Source organism: Hippocampus bargibanti, linkage group LG03 (genome assembly GCF_051943395.1).
Source record: "Hippocampus bargibanti isolate YZ-2025 linkage group LG03, ASM5194339v1, whole genome shotgun sequence".
Taxonomy (NCBI): domain Eukaryota; kingdom Metazoa; phylum Chordata; class Actinopteri; order Syngnathiformes; family Syngnathidae; genus Hippocampus; species Hippocampus bargibanti.
In genome coordinates, this window is record NC_142736.1 from 22,826,875 (window position 1) to 22,843,671 (window position 16,797).

The window sequence follows — 16,797 nt, forward strand, 5'->3', positions numbered from 1 at the left end:
CAAAGGAATCAGAAGTAAATTTCTGCCATTAGCACAAAAATGGAAAGCAGAGGTCGATAGTCGGTTTCCAAGTTGATTTACATAATTGGAACAAAAGTAGAAAAGTAGAAGTACAGCAAAACAAGCCAAACTGCCAGTGTCACATCCTGATTGGCTTCAGGTGTGCGCCCCTCCCCTACCTGCTCCTCCAGGCTCACGCACCTGATCCCAATCCACTGATTGTGCCTTCTGGCGATAAAAGTTAGGCTCGGTATTCGCCGGTGTATTTCCGCATTCCATGCCCTTGTCGCCTCACAGTACGCAGGTTGGTCCCCCTCTGCAGTCGTTGCCTCGCTTTTCCTTTTCGCCACTTTATTTTTGTTCCCTGCGTGTCTCAGTAAAGCCTCTTTTGAACCTATTCCTGTCTCCATTGAGTATTTTGGATTCAGCTCTCCTTTTTGTCCGACGAGATCTGTTGCCACACCTTGTTCGGACGTGACAGCCAGTAAAGTAATTTGGGAATCTGCATACTGTAACAACATACACACTTAAAATAATCAAAATGCTTTGATAAATAGCATCATCCTTTTTTTATAATTGCAGGGGAAAAAGCGGAATGGAAGTCGTATAGAATCAAATTGTAGTTTCTCATTTCTCTGTACACCATTTATGACAAATGCAATGAAACACCTCATGTAGACAGATTTTAACATTTTTGGAAAACACCAAGAAAAGACAAGACGATATTGCTCAAATCCTTTCAATATGACCAAACTCTAAAATAGTCCTAAACTTTAGTTTATTTTTGTGAGAACTGAGGACACACTGCGCAAAATGCTTACATACGCCGCATCTCTCAAAATCGTATTCATGTCACCATTGCTGTAGAAGCAAAGGTCCAGTTTCACACTCATTCTCAAGGCTACAGTATTCGAGTCAGGGCTGTATAAAAACAGTATAATGACTTATCATATTTGAACCTATCAATGGACGCGGGGCCAGAAAAAAAAAATATACAAAGGGGCTAATAAGATGAGCCAGAATGCCGATCGCATTAAGTGGAGAACTCATGATCTCTCACCACATGGTCACTGTGTGTACACACTCGGATACGACCTCTTGCATAACATTTTTTTTTGCACCTGTTTCTAAGTTATGAGGCTCCTGCTGTCTATGTTTCGCCATTTAAGGCAAAAAACAGAGGGGTATTAAAAGACAGGGTGAAGGAAATTGCGATCGGATTAGAGCACCTCTTGCGATGGTGGAAATGCTCCGAATGTGTTCTGCAATAAAGCCTTCATTGCAGTGTCGGAATGCCATTTAGCCTGAAAGGAAAATGGCTGCACAAAGAGTGAGAGAGGTAGGCTTGTAAACAACAACAATGAATGAGAAGGAAAATTGGGTGCAAGTAAATAACGGGAGAAAGTAACATCTAATTTATTCCGGACCATTAGAGGCCATGATGGGGTGAGAAAGTCAGGGAAAGGATATACATAATTTATGAATGGGGAAAGAATGTGTAATATTGCACCTTTTGTTTAATTCATAAGTTTTTGGAGTGCAACAACTCCCTCTGTGCTTATATGAAACAGAACCTTGGGGTTTTATTACATTTGGGCAGTCAAAGCATCCCAACAGCATACAAAACAAGTGTGGCAAAGGTTATAATTTCCGGCGCTACACAAAACCATTGAAAGTCCAGCTTGATTTCTAGCTAATTGTATTTGTCTGTTGATTTGAGTTCACGGATCACAGAAAATACAAACAAAGAAATGTTAATCTATTCCTGGGAAGGTCATCAAGGCTCTCCAAGCAAATCTTCCAAAACAAGTCCTGAAGTCACACGAAGCCTCTATTCATAAATTGTCTGACTTACTGCACATTGTTTTTGGATATTACAAGGATGTTCATAGATCGCTAAATATTGACAGAAGCTTCACTTACATTTCCTTCTCACTTGTAGGGGACAGAAGCAGTGATCTGAACAATAACCTGCTCCTGTTTTTTTATGCAACGGTCATTCTTTTAAGGTAAATACACAAACTCAATCACGCCATTCACGAATTTATTCGGGAATTGAAAATTTGACATCGAGCACCATTCCCAAATTTGTTCGGGTTTTGTAAAAAAAAAAATCATGCTTGGGTGCCGATAAAGCGCTGGCCATGGCCTCTGACAATGTTTTTCCCTTCCACAAGGGGCAATATTTCCCCTTTTTCCATGTTAGCGCTTTATTCCAGCTTCAGCTGTTGTTAAAGCATTCTCTCTACCAATATGTATGCATTGCATTGTATTTTGGACAGCCGCCTCCATTTCAATCTCAGATAATTCCAGATCCATATAAATTAGAAATTAACCCTTTTTCTGATGAAAGAAGATAATTATTTTTAATACTAATTTAATTAAGATTTGGTATGCAGCACTGAATGTTTATTGTCCTTTAACTCAAAATTCTGTGGGTCCGGCAATTTGAATGACAATGACAAAAACCCTGGCAGTGGAGTGGACACATTTTTGCACATCTGGCAGTGAATGAGTGAAATGGACATCCTTTATCATATCTTGGAAAGCAATATTTCATTGCCCGGAATGAGTATTTTCTTACCAGAAAAAAAATGTTATACAAATTGGATCATCTGGATATTTTCCAAAAGAAATAGTGAAGATGTTTGCTTAAAGACAGGAGAGTCAAGTCCAGCTGATCCATCGGGCTGATCCCGATTGCTCATGATAATTAGAAAAGAAAAAATACAATAGGGTAGGATGGACTTATTTGAGGATGGGTTTGAAATAAACATGGCACCAGTAAAGTGTACTTACCTGAGTTAACAAGTACTGCAGTGCTAAAAACACCATCATCCATCTGGCCAATGCACAACTACCGTCTTGAAGGATTGAGGCTAAAGTGAGTTATATCATGCAAATAAAGAATGTGTATTATTTTTGCAGCTAAAGATATAAAAAGGAGGAAAATTCAGATTCATGCAAGACTTCATTTTTTTGGTAGATCTCTCTCATGGGAATTTGGCATAAGAGAAATGTAAAAAAGAAAATCTCTCTTCTCAGGTTATAAAAGATTCATTTACAACATAATCATTGAGGTTCAGTGCTCATAGCGGCAACGAAGAGGCTGCCGCTGCCGAAGCAAGGCACAGATTCACAGGATGCCTCATGAATCATTTTGAGTGAAATTGCCTGCTCATGTGCGCATCAACTTGGAGAACGACATTAAAATTGAAGGAAATATCCAAGAACAGAAAGGCTGTGGAGGTTTGGACGTCACACAGCTTTGCACTTGCAGGCATATAATGGCGGATCCCTCAGGGAGAGAACGGCCCAGGAACCACAAATAGAGGTTATGTATGCAGATGTTACCCAGCTGCATCGTGACATTGCTTTCCACGATATGCTTTTATATCCGACAACATACTGAGAGCTGTTTCGGTGTCTGACTGGCCATGCAGCAAAGATATTGGATGTGTTTTCGGAAATGGATGAATATGGTGTTATTCTCCAAAACAAATGTAGAACAAATGCCAGGAAAAAAACATTGTTTTTGTTTTCATGACAAGTTAGCCCAGAATAATGGTACAGTATGTGTCCCCCCCTGAAAACAGTTCCGTGAAAATATATCATTACACAAATATTCATACTTTACAAAATTCAAAATGTTTGACATTTTCAAAAAGAAATCTGAAAGAGATATTGGTGTATTCCGTCAGTGTTGCATTTGAAATACACAGTTGGACTCAACTTCAATCTTGACAAATACGTATTCAGTGATGGTGCAGAAACATGTACGTTTTTGATAAACATCCCCTTGAGACCTTATCCAAATATTTGCTTTTAAGCCCCAGAGCACAATTGCATAAACATTTGGATTCGTTTCCAAAAGATGCGGTCGGTATGTTGATGAATGGGTGCCTCGATTAAGGAGATTTTTTTTCCCAGATACAAGCCATCACTTTTTTTTTTTACTATTTGAACGACGCAGTCAAGTCATCGCGCATAAAAATGCTTTTTGGTTCAGATGCTTTCCAGCATCACATGATGACAGAATAATCACGGTAACGTTTTGCTATCTATTCCAAGTTCCAAGTTTTGTTATCTATTCCAAGATGATACCAAGGTGATCATCTATTCCTTTTTCAGATGTCTAAGTGCCACAATATGATTGACTGCTAAAATGTACTCCTGCATCTTAGTCCAACAACCTCAAATAAAAATAGGAAGGAAGCATCAGTCCTCCTTCAATCCCAACGACATGTCTGCAGCCATGTTGCCAATTCCAGAGCCGATGCGTATGTGGAACTATCACGGCTTGGAATTGAAGCGGATTTATGTGGAACAATCTCTTTTTGTCAATGGATTGGATTTACCTTTATTAGTCTCGCAGTTGAGAAATTTACATTTCACAGCAGAAAAGTTATGAAAGGTAGATGAAAGGAATGAAAAAAGTAGAAAAACAAAATGGATGCTATAGCTTTGTTTGCTTTCAAAACTTAGCTTGTATCAGACGTGCACATTCTTCTTTTCCTTTCTAGAGGTCGCCACCGCAAATCAGTGTCCTCCATCTTCAGAGGTTTGATTCGCATGTTTGTTTTGCCAAGCTTTTACATCGGATGCCGTTCCTGACACAACCCTCTGTATTTATCCGGGCTTGGGACCGGCACAATAAGACACTGGATTGTGACCACTTGTGGCTACAGAACAAGCAACGCTATGAACTCTCTGATCCACTGGTGAAAAGGAGGCTTTCATCCTCAACTGCTTCATGTCATAGTGTTTGCCTTGTACTCAAACATCATAACGTAAATGGGGAAAGTCGTTAAGATAGCACAATTGTCCATATTTTATGTTCCTGTTGTTTATTATTTTGCTTTGTGTTGACCATTATGTGAAGCGCTTTGTTACAGCTGCATTTGTTGTGAAACCGCTATATAAATTAGGATGCACTGTATCGTATTATTCCGAGTCGATAAGGGACCAGCACGAGGTTTTGAAAAACAAGGAGCTCAAAAGACCAGATAGCATCCTATTTATGTTCACAGCTCTGCAGTTCGCAAATCACAAAATATATCAGCGCACAACAATTATGACAATACAGAACAGAGTGACTATCAAAAGGATTTGTTTCAACAGTTTATTTAGCATTTAATAAAATAGTGGTCCTATGGTTAAACTCACAGAAAAATAAAGTTTTTTTATTTTTTATTTTGTATGCATGCGAACATTATTAACATTCAGAGGGTACAAGTTAAGACAAAACAGATGTCAGAACATTGAAATGGAAAATAATCACTGACATAAAGTTCTATATTTGACCCAAAACATGAAGGCATTTACTCAAGGAGAGAACGCAGCAATGAATCAGGAAGAAGACCATATTGCAAAAGGTATTTTCACAAGAAAAGCTATTTTCAGCTGTATACGTAGTCAAACTCCGTCTCTTTCCTCATTCCTCCCTCAAAGTGCAATAAAGTGAACTCGCCCAGAAACAACTACAATCACAAGTCGTTCATATTCATCTCCATTGACCAAAGTGCTTTCTTGCGCTCATCACGAGATACGTTTCCAACCATTGACAATCACACTTTCTTCAAACAACCACTTACAAGCTACCATCTCTTTCATATTGTGAAACTATTGAAACAGTAAGGCAGTGTACACTTGCGAAAGGTGAAACTGGTCCAACTGAGATCTAGTACAATGTTAATTTCATTTTCCCTAATAAGTTTTCCTTTTAATTATTTCAATATTTGGTGTGCTTTCATGTTGTGTTTGTATGTTGGAACATCACAGGACAAAACTGAACCAGTTGCATCTTTTAAAATAATAATTTGTTTTTGTGATGTTTTATACACACATAACCAGTAATATGAACACATCCAATGAGACATTTGACGACACAGTACATTTATAGATACAGACCTATCACTAGCAGTTAGCTCCGATGAGAAGCCCGATATAAACAGCTAAATGCAAATCTGAATCTGACACAATAGCCCTTCATTAAGGATGCATGAATCACAGCTGGCAAGCAGTTTATCACCAATTTGAATCAAATATAAACAGAAGAAATCTTTTTTTTTTTTTTTCATTTTATTTGCACTACTAAAAGTATGTTAGTGCTCGTGCTGCTATCCAGACATTCCTTTTCTAAACTCAACCTGCTTTCCTGTTCAGACCAAACAATGCCCAAATCTAGTTATCCAACTAATTAACCAGCAGCTGAGCTTAGACGCTACATATGGGCAAATGTCAACTCAGGACAACAAACAATATTGTTTTTTTGTTTGTTTCCAATACAGAGTAGGTGTGTCACGGACTAAACATTGCAAAAGCTAAGTGCTTACTGGAAAACTTTTTTTAAAGTGCACATTAGCCAGATTGCATCATTAAATGCATAGATCCCTTTTGAGACTTCTGTAATGTAAACAAAGCGATGTTCATATTGCAGCCAGAGAGAGAAATCAGAAGTGCTTTCACTTATACTGACAACTATGATAGCTTCACAGACCAAATATGAGCAACACCAAAACCAATACAGTAAGAGTTCAATTTGGAATACAACTAATACAAGTGAATACGCTTGTTTGAGAACATTCAAGGAATGCCAAATTTCTCACTGGCACAAAACGAGTCCGGTTTTGGGGGTAATTGAACTGCTACAACATGAATCTCTGAAAATATGATGAGTGAGCAAAATTAGAACTATCAATGTCCTGCTTCTCATACCATCCTTTACAAAGGCATTTCATGGCATCACATAATAGACGGGTGAGCAAGCTAGAATATTTCAACTTTGGAAGATACTGTGACTTATATAAACCCTCATTAACCCCAAGGGACACTTCCAAGGCAGCGAAATCACATTGTCGTTCAGCCTGCCACTGTTGCAATTAAAAAAAAAAGAAGCAATACACAAACCGACACCTCACCAGCCCAATTAACGTTGCTGCATCTCCTGCAAAGAGCAACGATGCCCGATGTTGGAATGGCCCTGCACGATTTTCCCCTCATCACGTGTTTCTACGTTACATAATGTGGACGTGCCCTCCCAAAGGGCACCGAGCTGTTCAGAGCCCTGACATCAAGGCAAATTACCACTCACCGGGCACCTCATATGCTCCTTCAAACTGTATTTGATAGTGCCCCTCCCCCTTTCACACTTAGCCTAATAACAATAGAAATAAACGCCCATTTATACACGTTAGTCATTTTAAAAAGGTGCCCGGGGTTGAACGTACGCTCAATTAACGCACGTTGTATGGCTGAATGATCTTATATAAAGTGAATCCATCCGTTCTCCCATTCCTTTGGCGGAGACAATTTGAACCGATGACGGCGTACTTTGTAGTTTTCCCCGTCGTTATTATCCCAAAATTCCTCGCCGTCGACCTTGTATTTGATGGCGAACTGCAGCGTCCCCCCGTTCTCCATATAAGTGGGCATGACCACCTTGAATGAGAACTGATCGGTGTCCCCGTCGCTCGAGTGGGGCACGTAGGACGCCAAACTGTCCATGAAGGTGATCCAGTTGTTGAGGGAGTAGCGTAAGGAGACGCTCTTCTCGAAGGCCACGTTCAAGACGCGCACAAAGCCGGACAGGCTGAAGTCGTCCGTCTCCACGCTTTCCAGCAGCACTTTCACCTCCCGCACTTTCTGTTCGAAACCGGGCAGGGTGCCCGGGGTGGTGAACTGCAGCTCCATGAATACAGACTGGGTGAGGGCTCGGGGGAATTTCGTACTTGCCATGTAATTTAAGTCCGTGGTTTTGGGCAACTTGGCCAAAATCCGCTCCGGGACGTCCGGCTCGTCCGAATCGTCGAAGTGTTTCACAGAGATGAGCTCCAGACCCAAGGAGTCCGCGAAGCGCACCTTTTTCTGACTTGTCGGACTTCTGCTGCGGGAGATTTCCAACTTGGCCCTCTCCGTCGGAGTAGGAAGGGACTTGCACCTCCGGCGCAAGCTGGGACTCTGCGGAGGCTTCAGGAAAGTCTCCCTGCCGCGCGGCCTCTCGTCCACGACAGGGCTCTCGACGGGCTCGCAGGTGCCGTTCATGATGTCAAAATCGTCCCCATCGTCGAGACGAGGGTTCGCCGCAGCCAGGCTGCCAAAGAGTCCGGCGATGCAGCTGTAGTTTCTGGGCAGGCAAGTCTTCGGGGGCAGCATGTCCAAAGTTGGTCGCGCGCGCTCCGCTTCCATACAACGCTGCAGCCCCTGCACTGCAGAGCCGAACACGGTGGTCGTGTGGAAGGAAACCAGCGACTGGGGAAACCGAACCGTCAGGTGGTAGTATCCCACTCGCGGATTGGCGCCGTGGTCGCGTCACTTGGACTTGTGAATTCGGGACCAATTGACGTTGGTGTTGCTGAGCGCCGTTTGCTTCATCAGTTCGACCGCTTTCAATTCGTGAAGAGACGAATGATAAGAAAACGCTTCAGACTTGATATTCCCGAAATTCTAAGCTTAATTCCATTGGGTAAAGACCGCCCACTCGCGTGACATTGTTTTTTATGACGTCAAAACATTCCGCGACTTCACTGTGAGGCGTACGTGCAGATAGGAACGTTGCCTCGCTTGGCACAAGATGGTTCCCACTTGGAGGATAGAATAACAATACACATTGAACCTGATATGGGGTACATTTATCGTGAGCCCCATAAAAGCTTTCGGTTGTGCGACTCTGCTCCTAAAATATAAAACAAATGTCATTGAATCGGCTCTGCAAGGCAGTGCTGCAGGAGGGGACCCTCCCACCCGCCCATTTCTTTGCGTCACAGTCTGCAAACGAGGTGTTGCCATGGTGACAACTGAGCGCACCGTCAAGGATTCACACTTCGCCGCGCAGTGGCCTCAAAGTAAAACAACTTGCTCTGGAAATACCGTTTTTTTTTTGTAAATTAAGACATTCCTACGAGAGCATTGGGAATAGAAGCCTTTTTTGACAACGTAACTCCAACCCACAAGGTTTTTGAACTAGTGCAGGCCTTCGGAAGGTGAAGTTACTATGTTTTTTATTGTTTCCTATGATGTAAAGTATTGGATTGGATTGGTTTGGATTTGCCTTTATTAGTCTCGCAGTGGAGAAATTTACATTTCACAGCAGCAAAGTTATGAAAGAAATGAAAGTAGAAAAGCAAAATACAGTATGATAATGTCCACGAATTTGTAAAATTATTAACCCAACCAAGACTGAAGTTCAGTCCACGATAAAAGTAGCAATGCTTAAAATACACTATTATTCAAAAATCAACAGTCATGGTTGGTATTGATAAAAAAAAATAGCTTGAGCAGTGCCGAGCCGTGCATGTCACTCCTAGGCCTTCAGTAGTGCTACATCTAAATCACTCCACAGCTGCGAGGTGATTTACTACACGTCCACTAGAGGATGTCATTGGCCACAAAATAACTTTTGACTTGAAGAAACTTAAAAAATACTGTCATTAAACTGTTAAAAATTTTACTATGAATGTGTGGATTCATAAAATGCAATATTATTTGCCATTTTTGCCAGCTTCAGAGCTGTCCAACCTTTCTTAATGATGTCCATCTATTCTTGAAAATGGCTTTAACAGTATATATGCACCCAAACCGATTTTTTTCTCCTTCAGCCATTGTGGGCTGACAAAACCGTGATTAAATAAACATAAAAAATGCTCGCAGATAGTGTGCAAGCTCTGGCCTGTATGCACTTATTATCATTGGCTAGTGATTAGCCAATCCTGCGGCTAGCCAATTAGAATTTGTGAATAAGAATTAATGGACAATATAATTCACATTAGTCTGTGATTAGATATTTTGAGGGCAGCAGAGAAAGCCTTGCAGGCGCTGATAGCCCGCCACTGGCTTTCAGGATATTTACTATTGACACCATTTAATCTGATTTTGTGCATAGAATACTTACCCTCCCCACCCCTTTCAATTGTGCTGCTGTAATTGCAAATTTCCCTGATTCTTCTTGAATAAGCAACATAGAACAGCATGTCATGTCATCCATGGCCTAAACATATCCACCATGTCATATCTGTTGCAAATGTCTTTAATTTTCCAGAAAATACGTTGTGTCCTCTTATCTTCACGTAAACATTCAAGTGAAATCATCCCCACACCTGGGGATGGAAACATTAATATCTATCCATTTATTAATCTGCTGATCCTCAAAAGGGTCACTGGTGTGCTGAAGCCCATTCCAGCTGTCTTGGGACAGCAGATCGGATCCACCTTAAACAAGCTGCCAGCCAACTGCATGGCACATATAAACAAACAACCATTCTTGCTCACCATCACACTTATTGACTATTCAGAGCATTCAGTCAACCTATTATGCATGTTTTTGGGATGTTGGAGGAAACCAGATAAAATGCACAGGCACGGGATAACATACACTCCACAAATGAAGGCCTGGGCCAGATTCAAACACGATGACCTTTACGATATGAAGCAGAGATGATCACCAGCCAACTACCGTGTTGTCTTTGTTGTGTGGTATACATTGTCCTCTAAAATAAAATAAAACATTTTAAGCAGAGGCTAGTATTCATTGTGACTTCATGTCACAGCATACAATCTGCTATTGACTCCTTATTTTTCACCTGAAAACCATTTAAGCTCGTTGTCTTTGGCTTGCTAAGTAGCTTTCTATCTATTTGTTTTACTAATTTATCAGTTACTTCAGGGTTGCGTGAACGCTGGCGCGTGTGGCTGCCGCTACTCACCCACAGAAAAACCTATCCTCCCCCCAACCTGAGAGCAGGGACCTATCATCGCAGAGTCCGGCCCCGCCATGTCTGGACAGTAGGGAAATGTATTATTTATTAGGGATACACACACACACACACACACACACACACACACACACACACACACACACACACATACATACTTATATATATATATATATATATATACACATGACTGAGATATATATATACACACACACATACATATATATGTATATACATATATATACACACACACACATACATATATATGTATATACATATATATACACACACACACATATATATATATATATATATATATATATACACACACACACATGACTGATATATATATATATATATATACATATATATATATATATATATATATATATATATATATATATATATATATATATATATATATATATATATACACGGCCTAAACTAACAGTAAGACTTTAGTTTGCTGACGTTTCTTGGATAAGAAGCGAAACGTCCGACACCTTCAAAGAAGTACAGATGACGGCTGAAGAAACCTTTTCATCGATGGACCACTCCTGTACGACAGAGCTTACACAGACGTTTTGAATATAAAACTTATTTTTTTCCATAAAAAAGGCACAATGATCATTGATGTGTATGTAAGCTTTAGCACATAGATATAGGATACAGTATATAGGTCTGGGATTGAAATAGCAAAATGATGTGATGTAACTAATTTTAACTTATTTCACAGTGGGACAAATTCATGGACCTACCGAGCCACGGGGGATCAACAAGAACCCCAAGGGGTTGCAGAAGAAAGTTATCGAGACACTTGGTAGGTTAATTTATAAATATTAAAATACAGTAAAGTCTCGTTATATCGATATTCAAGGGAGCCCGAAAAAATATCGATATATCCGACCCTGTTTGCATGTCATTTTCTCAGTGCGTGCATAGAAATAGTATCGATATAACCGGGACTATCGATATATCCGATATCGATATAACGAGACTTTACTGTATATAACATAAATACGTCTGAGTAGGCTTTCAGTCATACAGGAGTAGTTCATTGATGAAAAGGTTTCTTCAGCAGTCATCTGTACTTCTGTGACAGTGTCGGATGTTTCGATCCTCATCCGAAGGGCTCCGTCAGCACACTAAAGTTGTGCTGGTAACTGGCCAGAAGTACAGATGACGGTTGAAGAAACCTTTTCATCAACAGAAAATATATTTTTGATGTATCGAACATGTTTCTGTAACGACAGTATTGGTTGCTTCGTCACGTCTTGTGATGCTCCTGTGGCATGTATTCTTCAGTTGTTTTACGCCATCAGACACATAATAGTTGTTAAAACATGCAAAGAAAACAAAACCTCTTTCAGACAATATACAATGAACAAGAACCTTAAAAACAGTTTTAATTTCAGTCACAGTATGAATCTTGTCACACTTGGTGGGTGTGGCATTTCAGTGACAAAGCATCAAATTGTGATGTAGGTATCTTCAAGTCAGATCAACCTTGTATCATCCCACTTTGAAAAAGGGTTCCAGCTGTATCGTGACCATTCCTGTTACACTTATAAGGCTGTCAAAACCACATCAAGCATTCCAGCTCCATGTGTATTGCAATGATGGGTTAAAAGAGACGTCGCTATGGTAGCAGTTAAAGGAGTGGAAAAGTTCCACAACATGAAACATTCAACAGACCGCTAAGGCGCTGGCCCGGAAGGAAGATAAATGCCTAGGAAGAAAAGGAGTCAATAAAAACCATTTGGAGAAGGGTGAGCTTCTTTGACAGTGTGAGGCCTCAGTTAGAATACAGCTCTCAGTTAGAATATTCCTTTAAATGGGATGAATGTGGACTCCATGTGTCACTTGCCCTTGACTGCGTTATCTTTCAAGACACTAATCCACTTTTCTCAAGTGTTGAGTGCACACCTAAGATCTTGTTTCGCACACAACCATTCTGAAACAACTGACATTCCATTCGTTGTCGTTTTGATTTTTATATCTTCTCTGTCTGCTCTCTCATTTGTTCCGCTTACCTCTTGAGCTTCCAACTTTACTCGCGCTCATCTACCTCAACTTCAGCTGCTGCTATGCAGCTTCTGCCAGGTTTGAATATTCCCTCTCAGCTGTGATCACTCCTGTGTTTGAGAATGAGGAACACATTATCAGTCAAACAAAATGGATTTTTTTTTTATGAACAATGACTAGCGATAGTTTGGTCACTTAGAAAAATAAATACAACCCCTTTTAATAATAAACTCCTTTTACAACCAATCATGGCACCCACATGTTTTCAATTTGTTCATCAGTAGAATGTTCCAAACAGGTGTTTCATTAGCATTCTTCACCTTTCTCAGTATTGTTTGCCACTTGTCCTAATCTTTTTGGACGGCCATAATATACACAAATAATATATGGTACTGGTAGAACAATTGCATGATCTTTGGGTTGAATTGTAGAAGGTGCAATTAAACTACATATGCACCTGTTGCACTTTATACAAAGAGGCAACACAGTCAGCTTGTTACACAAGCCCAGATTTCACACTGATTATGTCAATTTGCGAGTAAAACTGAGAGATCTTCATTTTTTTCTAGTCATGCTTGGTGTGATTTTTTTAGTTTGGTAGTATAATTTGCAATGAGGGTTTTTGTAATGTCAAAAAGAGGTGATCTGGCTCAATAAATGTTAGAGAACATAGTTACACTTCTCCAAATGACAATGATAAAATTCAAATGTATTTTGTGCTGTAAGTACTATGAATTAAAATTGGGAACGTTATGTTGGAATGTAATAAATTCAGTTCAAATGTTGAGAAATTGTGCTGTTAATCAAAAATGCAGGAGAGAAACCAATTGTTCGGAGTGAGACAAGCTTTCGAAACAAGTCGATGCATTTTTTAAATGCAACCTTATTAGCATTATTCGTGTTGATTGGGATGAAAAAAATCATTAATCATTCAAAGCATTAAATACTTCTTTCAAATATAAACTTGTCCACTCACCTGCGTGTGAACGAAAAAATGCACATCCAAACGACATGATCATGGTGTCACTTCTACACAGTACAGATATTCTATCGAAAACACTTATGGCCAAAATAAATATCCTTCGCGATGGGAAACATTTCCAAAGGTTTTGGAACTGATTTAACAAACAGCAGCAAACGTTTAAAGCCATTCACAAGAGTTTTGTCATGCGGCTTTATCTTCCGGCCACGCCATATTTGGCGACGAGAGCCCGACAGTTTGCCAATTTTACGTAACGTTGAAAGCAGGTCCACGTCATCACGGCTGTTGTCACCCATGAACGATTGCTTGTACGTATACATCGGCGGCATTCACTTCTTCGCAACATGAAGTGGAGATGCTAAATAACGACTGCAACAGTTTTATTAAATAATGTTCAAGGTGTATGTGTCTATGAATGGTAACCGCACAGACTCGGGCGTGCTTATCATCTGAATGTTCACGTGAGCTGCAAATTAAAAACGTCACGTGTTTTGTTGTAATATTAAAATGAGTGAATTTTAATGCATTGAATACGCAGTGGCGATAACTGGAAAATAACAAATCTGCATTAAAGTTTCATTCAATGGTAATGTCATTATTAGAGGAAATGCTTGGGACAACCTCTTAGAAAAAAATAGACATATTTTGTCTTCTTCAGAAAAATGGGGAACAAACCCATCTAATTTTATTCAGCTCAAACACCAATGGTGCGCGGTTTATGTACAGTAATTCTAATCTATTTTGCCGTTTGTTACAATTGTTTTAAACACTGCAGCACCCGCAAAAAAACACTTAAATATTGATGAGTAGGTATACCTTAAATACTAATCAAAATGTATTCTTTTGAAAGGTGCTTATAAATGAAATGTATTATTATATTCTAACAGAACTAGCTAGCTGCTATGCTAACTGGTACAGAACAAACTTACATATACGTTCACATGCAATTTAAAAAAGACTAAACATGTTTTACAACAGTAATGACTTAAAGGGCACAATTGCTACCAATTATGATGTGGATCAAACTTTTACATAGGAGACAACAAATACAAAAAAGTGTTTTTAGAAAGCATGTTTACTAAATCTACATACTTTATCTTACACAGCTACAATTTATACTAATAGTAACATGTACCTGCATTTCTACATGGATTATTTAAAATTTTACGGGGCTACTTAAACTGAAACAATCGTCATGTGTTATGTGCAATTATGTATTAGCAATGTGTAGTCTTGACAATGACAGTTGAAGGATTTAAAGATAGCATGAAATAATGCCAAATGATGCCAACCTTCAAGTTGTTTGAGTAGGTTTTATCCATGCATGTTTGACATTTTATTGAAAATCGGATGTATTTATATGATAAATGACCACTGTATTTTTATTCTCCCCAACGAAAAAAAGAATCCCACAGCAATGGATGGATCAGACGAAGAAAATCCTGATCAGGAAGATGCTGTTGAGGAGCAGCTATACAAAGCACAAAGGATGCATGTCGATGTCCTGCTTGAGATGAGTGAGGAGGCCTTCTTAAAAGAAATGGATCCACACGAGTATCATTGCTACTGTGGTTGGGAAGAAGCTGTAAGTGCATTTCTATGATTAAGCGATTGCTCCAGACCAGATAACTTTGATGACGGTCATAGAAAATGTTTTTTTGTTTTATGGCAGGTGCGAGGCTGGGACAGAGTTGCTCCAGTGAGTTGCATTCTACTTCCTCAAAAGAAAGACAAGAAACCAAAGCCGCGTAAGGACACAATAGACAATCCACCATCCACACATGCAGAGACAATTCATGGAGACACATTAACCATGAGTGGAGAGCAATGTAATGAGCCCCAGTCAAGCCCTCATTACTCGAAAAAATCCACAAGCCAGAAGGCCATAACAGAGCCAGATTGCCCAGAATGGCATGCGCTGGATGGCGCAGAGGAAGAATTGTCACATCTGCTTCATGAAGAGAGGTTGCATGTCGGTGGGATTCCTTTGCACCTACAACATTTAACCACAAACATTACAAAGGGTAGGGCACCCAAACCCATGAAACGCCAAACTAAAAGCAAAGTTGTTCCCATTACAAACTTCACATTTTTGCCTCCAATAAAATGATGGGCCAGCCACAGTTCAGCTTTATATGCCATGAAAGAAAAACAGGATTATGAAAACTGTTGCAGTTTTTTATAAAGAATCGTGGACCTCCAAATCAAACCAAAGATGAAGTCAGCAACTTTTTCCCCCAAAAGGGTTCATGTGCCAATGTTTCTGAGCTTTCTACTTTCCAAAATGCATGTGATAAAATGTCGAGACAGATTTGGAATGACAATTTTCAGTACCAATGTGTCCTGTCGATACCGCCCATGCAATTAAAATATGGAGACTGATTTGGGATTGTTGTTAACAGTTTCTTAACTAACAGATGTCGAATTGAATGGATGGTCTTGTCAAAAGCTTAATGCAATGGCTTCTTTTTCTTCAAAGATTTAGCCTGTTGACACAAAAATTTCAAATGTACAGATATATTCTTAACATGAGTAGATCACTCAAGATCTACATCATCATCATGATCATGGCTTGGGTAACCCGTGATAAGAAGAAAGGAGCGTCAGCGCGCCGATGCGTATGTGGAACTGTTGCGGCTTGGAATTGAAGCAGATTTATGTGGAACAGGAGATGTGAGACAATCTCTTTTCGTCAATGGATGCTACAGCTGCGTGTTTGCTTTCAACATTAAGCTTATAGTCGACGTGCACATTCCACCATGATGTCCCTGATCCACTGGTGGAAAGACGCTTTGATCCTCTCCTCTTTCATCTAGAACTGCTTCATGTCATCACAAAGAGGGTACAGCAAGTCCTGAAGAATGAATGTCTTTCTGTGTCTTTGTTTTGTCATATTGTCTCTATGCTGTCATATTGTTTGTTATTTAGTTTTTTTTTTGTTATTTTGACTTCAAGACGGCGCCGCGAGAGTGGCTGCCTTTCCAACAGCACATGTATTTTGTTTTTCTACTTTCATTCCTTTCATCACTTTGCTGCTGTGAAATGTAAATTTCTCCACTGTGAGACTAATAAAGGCGGATC

At 39.8% G+C, this 16,797-nt stretch overlaps 2 protein-coding genes across 3 annotated transcripts; one reads left to right on the forward strand and one right to left on the reverse strand.

The window, feature by feature from the left end:
• Positions 1-5,114: 5,114 nt before the first annotated feature.
• LOC148900725 (protein phosphatase 1 regulatory subunit 3E) lies at positions 5,115-8,575 on the reverse strand. The gene has a single exon (XM_088992640.1). It carries the CDS (start codon positions 8,185-8,187, stop codon positions 7,264-7,266), a length of 924 nt encoding a protein of 307 aa, XP_088848766.1. The 5' UTR covers positions 8,188-8,575; the 3' UTR covers positions 5,115-7,263.
• Positions 8,576-8,772: 197 nt separating this feature from the next.
• Positions 8,773-16,732, forward strand: lg03h16orf46 (linkage group 03 C16orf46 homolog). Of its 2 annotated transcripts, XM_088992641.1 has the most exons (4): positions 8,773-8,981; positions 11,446-11,529; positions 15,122-15,301; positions 15,389-16,732. In XM_088992641.1, the coding sequence occupies exons 2-4, from the start codon at positions 11,458-11,460 to the stop codon at positions 15,824-15,826; spliced, it is 690 nt and encodes a 229-aa protein (XP_088848767.1). In that variant the 5' UTR covers positions 8,773-8,981; positions 11,446-11,457; the 3' UTR covers positions 15,827-16,732. The 2 variants fall into 2 exon arrangements, with proteins under 2 accessions (XP_088848767.1, XP_088848768.1); XM_088992642.1 differs by lacking the exon at positions 8,773-8,981 and having other exon boundaries at positions 11,253-11,529.
• Positions 16,733-16,797: the final 65 nt, after the last annotated feature.

Coding starts and splice junctions, on each gene's coding strand:
- lg03h16orf46 (XM_088992641.1), top strand. CDS start 11,458: ATGGACCTACCGAGCCACGGGGGATCAACAAGAACCCCAAGGGGTTGC. Junction 11,530..15,121: donor GAAAGTTATCGAGACACTTG/GTAGGTTAATTT, acceptor AACGAAAAAAAG/AATCCCACAGCAATGGATGG. Junction 15,302..15,388: donor ACTGTGGTTGGGAAGAAGCT/GTAAGTGCATTT, acceptor GTTTTATGGCAG/GTGCGAGGCTGGGACAGAGT.
- LOC148900725 (XM_088992640.1), bottom strand. CDS start 8,187: ATGGAAGCGGAGCGCGCGCGACCAACTTTGGACATGCTGCCCCCGAAG.